Source organism: Phragmites australis, chromosome 13, assembly GCF_958298935.1.
Source record: "Phragmites australis chromosome 13, lpPhrAust1.1, whole genome shotgun sequence".
In the NCBI taxonomy this organism is placed as follows: domain Eukaryota; kingdom Viridiplantae; phylum Streptophyta; class Magnoliopsida; order Poales; family Poaceae; genus Phragmites; species Phragmites australis.
In genome coordinates this window covers 7059535-7071022 of record NC_084933.1, presented here as the reverse complement: position 1 = coordinate 7071022, position 11488 = coordinate 7059535, and the positions used below count along the sequence as shown (strand labels likewise).

General features: G+C 49.9%; 1 protein-coding gene across 2 annotated transcripts; it reads right to left on the bottom strand.

Moving 5' to 3' along the window:
• Positions 1-718: 718 nt before the first annotated feature.
• Positions 719-3338, bottom strand: LOC133888790 (endochitinase 2-like). 2 transcript variants are annotated; one of them, XR_009903834.1, is made up of 3 exons: positions 3012-3338; positions 883-2201; positions 719-801 (listed from the first exon to the last, which is right to left on the bottom strand). XR_009903834.1 is itself a non-coding variant. In XM_062329156.1 (2 exons), the coding sequence occupies exon 2, from the start codon at positions 2167-2169 to the stop codon at positions 1000-1002; it is 1170 nt and encodes a 389-aa protein (XP_062185140.1). In that variant the 5' UTR covers positions 2170-2201; positions 3012-3338; the 3' UTR covers positions 719-999. The 2 variants fall into 2 exon arrangements, 1 of the variants encoding a protein (XP_062185140.1); XM_062329156.1 differs by having other exon boundaries at positions 719-2201.
• Between the last annotated feature and the right edge of the window lie 8150 nt (positions 3339-11488).

Genomic DNA, 11488 nt, shown 5'->3' with positions numbered 1-11488 from the left:
TTTTTCTATGAAGCTCATTGGACCAATTTTATTGACTTGGATCCGGGTACTTGTTCCAATTTTTTTAACAAAACCCTAAGTTAACGGGTTGATAACAATTTTACAAGTATTCCACCATCAATAATGAAAAACACATCGAGACAAAAGGTGTCGTATGTAGTAGGCTGCCCATTCTCATCAATTTTAGATGGACAGATTTTAGAGGAATTTCAGAAAGAACATTCTTTATATTACACGATCTACATATTTTGTGTTCTTTTCAAAAGTATAATTTATTCGATAAACAAGGCACATGCAAAAGTGTAAACACCTAGTGAACTAAGCCCCTTAAATAAAATTCCTCCAGAAATACATAGGTCAAACTTCTACCGTACACACACTCTAAGCAATCTTACTCGAACTCATATCATGGCAACTTAGACATCTCCAGCCTAAACTTGATTCGGATGTGGTTTTGCATCAATGGCTGAATGAGTATAGCTAGGCCAAAAAGATCTTTATGGTTATTTTCAACTTTCAATAACGACAACTGACAATTGAACTGTTCATTTTACAACTAAATATGTAGCAGAATGTATATGCATTTCACAGTCCAAATGAAATGTTTAGTATTTTACAAGATATACACAGAACCCTCCCCCATCTATATTCTCCCATGCACACATATCAGCATTCAGCAACAAGCACTAGTAACTAACCGGATGCCATGAAGCACATGTTGCAAGATACCAGCAATGGAAGTATGAATACACCTCACAGAATCCAAATGTTTCTCAATAAGCACCAGCATTTCATTCCACTCTACATCAATAAAAGCAACAAACGATCAAATCCATGTCGAATGCAATGATCATTCAGAAAAAGAAACATAACGTTGCGTACAATGAAGCAAGGAAATCATCATATAAACACTCAGCTCCTCATGATCACATATATATTCATGACAGGATGTACTCAGCATTAAGATGGACAGGACGGATCCAAAAATGAAGTCGAGCACTACTCCTTGAAGGACATGACCGTCTCGAAGACCCCTACCAAGGCTTTCACCCTGCTCTTCCTCTCCTCCAGGAGCTTGCTTTTGGCTTCCTCAATTACATCATTGCCCTTGGGATCATCCTTCCTCCACATCTGAGCCACTTCAGTCATGTTCGGCAGATGCACTGCCTTGTCCACACTCCCATTAGCCTCTTCCTTCTCAACAAACCCAGATTCATCAAAAGTCTTTACGCCACCATTAGCATCTTGCCCTCCGTTATGCAGCTTATTGCCTCCTGCATCATCCTTTTCTCCAGAGAAGTGCCCCTTGAAATCCTCCTCATTCTTGACCTGTTGCTCCGGTTGATTGGAAGACGGCTCATGCTGATCACGTACAGCCACGTCCATGGATTTCAGGTCGACCGGATCAGGGAGCTGCCCGTGCAAGTTCTCTTCTATAGACGGGGTGCTTATGCTCTCAGTTTCCTTGAACTGCATCAATGGATCCTCTTCATTCTCCTTCCTGGTTGCAGATGCCCCCATTACCTTCTGAGAAACACTTTTTGCCTTTGAGCTGGCAGTAGCAGCCTTAGCAGCATCCAATCTATTCTTCGCAATCGCACCGGGTGAGCGTGCATTGGACACTGTCTGAACTCTCCCACCTCGAGCTGCCCCTGGAGACGCCACCTTCTGGGTGCTCGGTTTGGGAGATGCTGCCGCCTTACAACTGTCAGGCCTAGGAGACAGTCTACTCCTCAGCAAGGTGGATGGCGACGCCTTGGACGCTGTTTTGGCCATGTCCTTGAAGGAGTTGCTCGGCGGCAAAGCAAGCGCCAAAGACCGCTGAGAGGTGGTGCCGACCTTGTCCGATTTCGCTCTCACTAGCGTGGGCTTTGAGGCTGCACCAGGGAATGGCTGGGTCCTGCCACCATGGATGGATGAGCCGGTCCGCGACGAGACGGACCGGCCGGCGCTGGACAACGACGGACGGTTGACATCCGGGGAGCCGGAGGCAGCAACCGACGGCGACGAGGAGCCGAATTTGCGGTCCGGGGAGCTTGGGACCGACCGCGCCCGCCGCGTGCCATACCCGTACCCAGAAGACTCGCTGCTGGACGGCCTGAGGTTCGGTGACATCCTTGTGGCCCTGTCTCTGCTGGGGTTGAGAGGCTCCTTCTTGGATGTCGCCATTGTTTCGCAGCAGCAGCAGCCGCCTGGATCAACTGCACAAGAAACAACAAAACACAAATCAGCTTGGCCTGGAGCTTTCAATTGCATAAACTGGATCAAGAATCTGAAACACACAGACAGTCTACGCAGATCTTGTCCGGCACGACTAAGCCCCAATTACGAGAAAAGGAGATGTGCTCAAGAACCGAAATCGTGCTCTTGGTGAGACATCAAATCGGCGACCCCAGCAAAAAGAAGGAAACAAAGAGACCCAAAAAAGAAACTTATCGCAACGGATTTGGAGTTAAAATATAATGGCGAGGGCTCCGATCCAATAACCCTGATTATCTTTTTATTTTCTATCCTCCGTACTAACATTTTAACAAATATCCCCAAACTCATTAATAGATAATGGACATTAGTGTCTGTTCATCTAGAACCTATCGCTTCTCCCAAGAAAACAATTGCAGCAAGACCAAACCAGAACCAAGAATCTGTAACCAACCGTACACGGGAGGAGAAGGAACAAAATGGTGCCGGTAATGCCAAGAATCATGAGCAGGAAACGGCCAAGAAGGCACAGAAATCCGCATCTCAACGAGTTTGCAATTAAAATGGCACGGCGCGGGATTCCACAACCCCTGATGCCTTCTTTTTTCTATTCCCATCACCCCGTACGGCCACAATTACGGAGTACTAGCAACAAACATTCGCCGCAACGGCAACAACAAGAAGCACCAAACAGTGCGTGCCCATCTAGAATCACATCTTCCGAGACGCAGCACCAAACATCTTGTAGCAAAGCCAAGAACCAAATCGGCGGCCATCGATGGCAAGAACCAGGGCCAGAGCATGAGCCATACCTGGCAGGGCTAGCGGTCGGCCGATCTGGGGTGCCGGGGGCGGCTAATCCGGGCCAGATGCGGGGGCGAAGAGGAGGAGGGGGAGGGGAAAGTCTCCATGGCCGGGCCACATTTTATGCCGCGATTTGGACGGTAGCTAGCTAGCTAGCTGTGCGGTGTGGCCGGGTGGGGGAGAACGCACGGAGCACGGACGGGACGGGAGGAAGCGAGGAACAGCCCCCCGTTGCGTGCGCCGCGCCATCAAGAATAGGCAGGGGCAAGCCCGAGGAGCAGGACAGAACGGGAGCACGGGACAGGCGGCCGGCTGCGCCTGCGCCTGCGCTGCGTGGTGTCCGATAAATCGCGGGGACATTCATGATTCCTCTGTTGGCACATGGATTTGGGTAGGATTTGCACGTGGACGGTGATGCCTCTCCGTTCCCGCTCCTGCAATCCATGGTGAGCAAATGTTTATGGCATTTGTGTTAAACGCTCGCGACAAATTGGGACCTGCTTTAATCCAAAATTTGGAGAAAAAACCTTGGCTGCTTGTCAAAGAGTGAATGAAAGTAAGTGTTGTTCAATATAAATCTTAGTTATACAAAATATCCTAATAAGGTAAATCTAATTTTACAAACGTCGCAACAATATGTCAATGTGTATGCAACAACCAAGAACCACATATGCAAAACAATTTAAAATGATCAAACCAAATTGTGTAAGAGAGTATTTTTGGCATTCAAAACTATCAAAGCAAGTTTACAGGGAACTAAGGCAAAAAAGAAATATTTGTCCCAACATCTAACATCATCTGCAACAATTAACATCTTGCAATCACGGTCTGTTTAGTTGGAAGGACAAGTGTGAATGGGATATTATCATTCGCCTTCCTTTTTAAGTTATTTGGTTAGAAATGGCACGAACAAGGCTAGCCCTTTAGAGATGTTACTCACATATACTTAGATAGAGCGAGCTATAAAATTATCCATCTTATCTAATCTTTATCATTGGTAAATGATTAGTGATAGTTAGCATGTTATATTATCAATTAGTTTTTATTATTGTGAGATTATGGTTGAAAGTTTACGATTGGTGTGTCGATTAGAATAAAATTACTTTATTACCATATTGCATTATTAATTGGTAATTAATATAGCAAGATTAGTGTTGATAAGTGTTAGTATGTTGATTAGTGTATGATTAACTATTACTATATCAAAATTAAGGGATATAATTTAGTTAATTATTCAGATCACATCCGTCCTTATTCTTCCAACCAAACACAAAATTGGCCCATTACATTCACCTAACCAAATAGATAATTTGGATGACCATATATTACCAACATGGATAGCAATATCCCATTGACACTCATCATCCAATCAAACACAATAATATAAGGGCAAGCACATTTGTGCCATTTTATAGGTCGCCTCATGCATTGCTACGTAATCTTAAGAAAATTTAACAGACAACTCCTATATTGATTGTCTTTTTAGTTATCTTATAGTAATTTCACAACCTCTTAATTTATGTATGGAATAAATGAATATTATGAGTTCCATAGTAACAACTCGTGCAATGATATATGAGTAGTCTCATAGTTCTAAATTTTAGTTTATGAGACTGCTGCTTTGCGAAACAACGACATCTTTCTCTCATATCCACTCTCTCCTTCACATCATCTAAAATCCTACATTGCATTGTATTAAATGACATATGAGATGATCAACGGATACCAATATACTTGTCCTAACAAAAGCTAATGTTAGTACAACAAACACCAAGTCACTACTCTGGGCATCCACAATAGTGGGTAACTCAACCTTAAGCTCCGCGATGGAGGTGTAGAGCTAAAAAGGAAAGGATATTTGTCTTCATCACCCAACGCTACCCATACCATCCCAAAAGCAGCAATGCCGCTGTTAGGGGAAAAATAAATCAGCCCGGGGATAATGGTTGAAGATCACCATTCAGGTCCCTCCAGAGCCTTGATCTCTGAACCCTCTATTAAAAGCTTGATTTCAGATGTCATCAGATCCCTTCATGGTACCCCTTCGTACCTACGAAGTCTTCCCTTGGCTCCGCCGGCTCGACCTCCCGAAGCCTCGGTCCTCCGAAGCTTCGGCATCCCAAAGCCCTGGCCCTCCGGGGTCCTGCTTCCCAAAGCCTTCACCTTCTGTTTCTATGCCTCCCGATGCCCCCGCCTCGGGCTGCTCGGGCCGCCCTCCCGAGGGCGATGGGGTGAGTCAGCATGCTTTAGGAAAGATCTGTCAGAAGGGAAGCACCGGTCGTGCTTTGCTTGCAAGGAAGTGACCGGCATTATAGACCTAGGCTAATGGACGCCACTCTAACACCCCGGCGTGATGGAGGCTATCCTGACACCCCTGACAGTGCGGCGTCGGGCTACAATCGACGACCGGCTCACCCCCTTCAGGGGGCAGGCACCACGATAATTACCACAGTGAATATTTATCTCCCCAATAGGGTAGAAGGTAGTTATCCGGGATAAGGCCCAATAATTTGGTCAGATCCCGGATATTTATACATTATGATAACTTGCACGCCAAGCTACGCACGGCCCTATAAATAGAAGGCCATGGTCCTCTGGGCAAAGGGAGAACGAGGAAGACAGCAAAAAAAGATACAAAGGTGAAAACACACCAAGTAACGCTGTGATACTCTCCCCAAAGTGATACATTTTTCTACCATCAATACATCGTGGTGTTCCTTCCTCTTAAACTTCGTCTCCAAACTTGAGTCTCCTCCTTAGAAGAAACTATCGCCGTACTTGCCGGGGCAAGATGAACTCTTGCTCCAACAGTGCGTCGTTCGTGGGGACTCGAACACAGAAGTGCTAAGAGGGGTAGGAATCCACCAGGAAAACCACCAAAGGGTTAGCTAAAACAATCATACCCACAGTTGCAAGCATGCAACCATATGCATGGCTGCCTCAGCCATACGCACCGTATGCATGCTCCAGCCCCGCTACCGTGTGGGACGATGTTCCTCCGACCTTGGCCAACTCAGAACCCTAGGTCGGTACAGGAACTCCAGACTACGCGAAGGCCTTCCAGCTTTTGCATGACGAAGACTTCACCGCCTCAGGAGAGGATGCGGCCGAAGCCACGACCAAGCAGGCCGCCTTCCAATGGTTTTGGGCGGTCCAACCCAGGAGTGCTTCCATCTGGACTTGGTCCCCAGGTATCCCCTTCGACCACACCTGGGATACCCTGAGCAAGCCAACATCTTCGGAAAGTCTGTCCACCCAGCGCCCTCCTTGGGCCCCTCAAGAGAAAGAGGGTTCCAAGGATACAGAGGGCTCCGGGGTACACGAACCCCGCTAGTGCCTCTGACGCCGCCCTTGCAACGCCTACCGCGTACAGGGAACCTCTAGCCCACCTCGTCCAGGGAGGCATAGTCAAAACCACTTCGGCCCCAAAGACCGGTACACCGGGCAACCTCGATCTCCCAAGGGGGAAGTAAACCCGGGGAAACCACAGGCTCCAGGACACACCGCCCTCGGCAACGACCCCAACGACAACTCCAAGCTCCGATGCTCCCGGAGGCACACCAACGACTGTCGCACCCTCATGACCTTCTGGGAGGAATACCTCGGAAGGCAAGCAGAATACATGACCGCAGAAAGAGCGGGCGAAGGACAACGCAGGGTCCGGAGGCCTGGGGCCAACTCCCGGGCAAATCCCTGGCCCCTCAACCCTACACTATCGCTACCAACCCTACCAACGGTACCACAACCAGCAACAAGAACCGAGTCATGAACATGCCATCGCCAGGCTCCGTACGGAGTACCTCTGGAGCCGGGCATCGGCTTAGGGCTGAGGGGGTCACGGACCACCTCTCCTGACTAACCTTCGACTACGCCTCTAACATACCGTCGCCAGGCCCCGGATGGATTACCTCCGGGGCCGGGCAACGGCTAAAGGCTGAGGGGGTCAAGCACCACCTCTCCCAGTCTAGCCACAGGCTTCGAGGCCACCAAACCTCACAATAGAGGCCTTATTCCTACAAAGGTACGCCCGGTATTAACCACCAAGTAATTTACCTAGTGATCCGTCTTTCATATGGCAAGGTTAGAGTCTGTTGGAGGCCTCCAACTTTACTGCTAGAAGTCTTTTTTAAATAGATAGCCACTGGGTAGAAGCAGTAGAACTTAAGCTACATTCTCACTTAGCATGAACGTTATATAACCTAGCTATGTTTTATGCTACAACTAGTTTCTTATTGCCAACAGTAGACTGCAAAACTTAGCTAGTATAACCATGCAAAATCCCTACACTCCCGCAGACGTATCGTGCCTAGGTCGCCTGGGGGGGCAGGTATGCCCAGGTTTCCTGGAAGGCATTGTGCGGCCCTGGAAGTGTAGTTGCCACATATCAAGGGATTTCCTTGATAGACCGTGTTGCGGCGCCACCCGTAGGACATCTTTGGGTGGCGTGACAAGCCCACATACCGCGGATGTAGCATGCTTAGTTCACCCGAAAGGCAAGACTGCCTAGATTTTCTGGAAGGTATTGCGTAGTCTCGGTAGATAGTGAGGCCCACACACCATAGGCGCCGCTTATGCCTAGGTCACCTGCAAGGCAGGTTATGCCCAGGGTGCCCTGGAAGGCATTTGCATAGCCTCAGGTATCGAAGCCACGCCCCGGGGGATGTCCTCGGTGGCGGAGTTGCGGTGCTCCGAGGAATGCTGTCGCAAGGAATTCTTGTTGCACGACATGCCTACACAACACGGGCGTAGCATGCCTAGGTCACCTGGAAGGCAAGACTGCCTAGGTTTCCTGAAAGGTATTGTGTAGCCTCGATAGTGTGTAGATGCCGGTTATCAAGGAACTTCCTTGGTAATGTAGTTGCGGCGCCCCCGGGGGATTTCTCCAGAGGCGTGACAAGCCCACGCACCTATAAGCATCACTTGCCTAAACCCAAGGTCACCAAAAAAGGTTTCTTGGAGGATAAGCTTTGCCCTGGTAGAAAGTGGAGCCCACACACCGCGGGTGTAGCATGCCTAGGTCACCTGGAAGGCAAGACTGCCTAGGTTTCCTGGAAGGTATTGTATAGCCTCGATAGTGTGTGGACGCCGCATATCAGGGGACTGCCCTGATGTGAGGATGCGGTGCTCTGAGAAATGCTGTCGCAAGGAATCCTCTTTGTACGACATGCTTATATACCGTGGACGTCGCTTGTGCCTATGTCACCTGCAAGGCAGATTATGCCCAGGGTGCCTTGGAAGGCATTGCATAGATTCGGTCATATAAATACCATGCGCCAGGGCACATCCTTGGTGGACATTGTTGCAGTGTACCCCAGGCATTTCCTCGGGAGCACGACAAGCCTACACACCGCGGGCGTAGCATGCCTAGGTCACCTGCAAGGCAAGATTGTCTAGGTTTCCTGGAAGGTATTGCGTAGCTCCGATAATGTATAGGACCTTTAGCATTAATACATGCCAAGGAGTCTTACAAAAATCTCAGACAAAAACGGAGAGTCTTACGAAACCTCCGGCAAAAATAGAGAACCTTACAAAAACCTCCGATAAAAATGGAGAGTCTTACGAAACCTCCAGCAAAAAATGGAGAATCTTACAAAACCTCTGATAAAAATGGAGAGTCTTACAAAACCTCCGGCAAAAATGGAGAACCTTACAAAAACCTCTGATAAAAACAGAGAGTCTTACAAACCTCCGACAAAAAACGGAGAGTCTTAAAAAACCTCCGGCAAAAACGGAGAACTTTACAAAACCTTCGACAAAAACGGAGAGCTTTACCAAACCTCCGGTAAAAATGGAGAGTTTTACCCAAACCTCCGATAAAAACGGGGAGATTTACCAAACCTCTGGCAAAAACGGAGAGTTTTACCAAACCTCCGATAAAAACGGAGAGCTTTACCAAACCTCCGGTAAAAATGGAGAGCTTTACCCAACCTCCAATAAAAACTGGGAGCCTTACCAACCCTCTGACAAAGACAGAGAGATTTACCAAACCTCCAGCAAAAATGGAGGGCTTTACCAAACCTCTGCACAACGGAGAGCCTTACAAAATCTCCAGCAAAATGGAGAGACTTCCAAAAAAACCCCCGCGATGGAGATGTTTTTCGAAAACTCCGCCGGACGAAAAAGTTCTGAAAGGACCTAACGGGAAAAGTACCCCGGCATCTTGAAGGTTAATGCCTCCACGCCAAAGGGATACGAAACCCACTAGCCTCCAAAGAGCACCACACAAGATCAAAGGGGTATAAAGATCCCCCTCCCTACAGGGAAATGTATGACCCGCGTGACTCAAACACATATGGTAAAAGGTAAAATCATTACCCTACCATATCCTTTAAAAACACATTTTATATGTTATTTTATGAGTATTATAGTAACATTTAATAAAAGCCCACACTTCATGGCACGGGTTAGTGGAACCATCGACTGTCCATTGTAGAGACCGCAATTCATGGCAGCGGCTAAGGGCCGAGGGGGTCATGGACCACCTCTCCCGCCTGGCCTTCGGCTTCGCCTTCAATGCGCCATCGCTAGGCTCCAGATGGAGTACCTCTGGAGCCAGGCAGCGGCTAAGGGCCGAGGGGGTCGCGGACCACCTCTCCCGCTTGGCCTTCGGCTTTGCCTCCGAGTCACCATCACCAGGCTCTTGACAGAGTACCTTCAAAGCCGAGCAGCAGCTAAGGGCCAAGGGGGTCGTGGACCACCTCTCCCACCTGGCCTTTGACTTCGGCTTTGACTCACCGTCGCCAGGCTCCGGACGGAGTACCTCCAGGGTCGAGCAGCGGCTAAGGGCCTAGCGGGTCATGGACCACCTCTCTCGCCTGGCCTTCGGCTTTGCCTCCGATGCGTCGTTGCCAGGCTCCGGACGGAGTACCTTCGGAGCCGGGCAACGGCTAAGGGCTGGGGAGGGTCACGGACCACCTCTCCTGCCTAGCCTTCGGTTTCGCCTCCGACGCGCCGTCGCCAGGCTCCAGACAGAGTACATTCGGAGCTGGGCAGCGGCTAAGGGCCGAGGGGGTCGCAGACCACCTCTCCCACCTAGCCTTCGGCTTCACCTCCAACGTGCCATTGCCAGGCTCCGGACGGAGTACCTCCAGAGCCGGGCAGCGGCTAAGAGCCGGGGAGGGTCGCGGACTACCTCTCCTGCCTAGCCTTCGATTTCGCCTCAGACGCGCTGTTGCTAGGCTCTAGACGGAGTACCTCTGGAGCCAGGCAGCAGCTAAGGGCCGAGGAGGATCGCGGACCACCTCTCCCTCCTAGCCTTCGGCTTCGCCTTCGATGCGTTGTCGCCAGGCTCCGAACGAAGTACCTTCGGAGCCAGGTAGAGGCTAAGGGCTGAAGGAGTCACAGACCACTTCTCCCGCCTCGCCTTCGGCTTCGCCTCCGACGTGCTGTCGCCAGGCTTCGGATGGAGTACCTCCGGAGTCGGGCAGCGACTAAGGGCCGGGAAGGGTCGCGGACCACCTCTCTTGCCTAGCCTTTGGCCGCACCTCTAACACATCATCGTGTTCAACCTGGACAGTCGCTAATGAACCCGAAGGGTCGAGGATCATGTCCAGAGCTCGTCTCCAAAGGTTCCACATGGACTTCACTGAGTCAAAAATCTGGAACAAATTAGAAAGGAGGCCCTACCAGTCCCAGGCCCGAGTAGTACGCAGTAACCGGGGACGACGAGGTCGCCACTGCTCCACCCAGTTCTCCTTTGTTACCCTACGTATCTATCACCACTAGATTCCCGAGGCCACCTCTCCCCTAGAAGGAACAAAATCAGCGATGATCTATACAAAGGCTCGGTGCCCCGGTCATCAGAAAAACTAGCCATCGCCTTCGAAAGGGACGAAGAAGCACGATTTGGAGGCATGAAAGCATGCATGCATGTGGTCACCCATTCGAAAGATCCCCTCGCATTCCAATACGGAAGGAGACATGATTGTTCCCGAAGGTCCACATTATATTATTAAACAACTAGTACATCAAGGGGATACACACTAAAGCAACAATACAGAAATTACCATGAAGAAGATAGATCCCTACGGTGCAAAACAGGGCGAGAAAGAGTACAAGGTGACTAAGTTCAACCATGATATGGATATATCACGGCGTCACCAAGTACGCCATCCCGGTTACCGCCTTCACCTCCTACGGGTCCCGGCAGGGGCCACGCATGGGACGACATATGCGCCTCATCTGCGGCCTGCTGCTGCGGAAGTCGATACAGTAGCTAACTCCCGAGCTATCGGAGGGTGCTGAGGAGTCCGAGGAGGTCACCGGAGGGGCCTTCTCCCTTGCCTTCCTGGCCTCCTCCCGCTTCGCCGCCGGCCCCACAGACGCCGACTCACTCTTCTTTCGCAGGAGATCCCAATTGATCTCCTCATCATCATCTAAGATATTGATGATCTCGACGGGCAACCGCCTCCCCTGCCGAGATGGAAGCTACGTAGCCACCGGCGCCTCTGCTGACGACCATAACGGTCCAGCTCCAGAAGAAGCC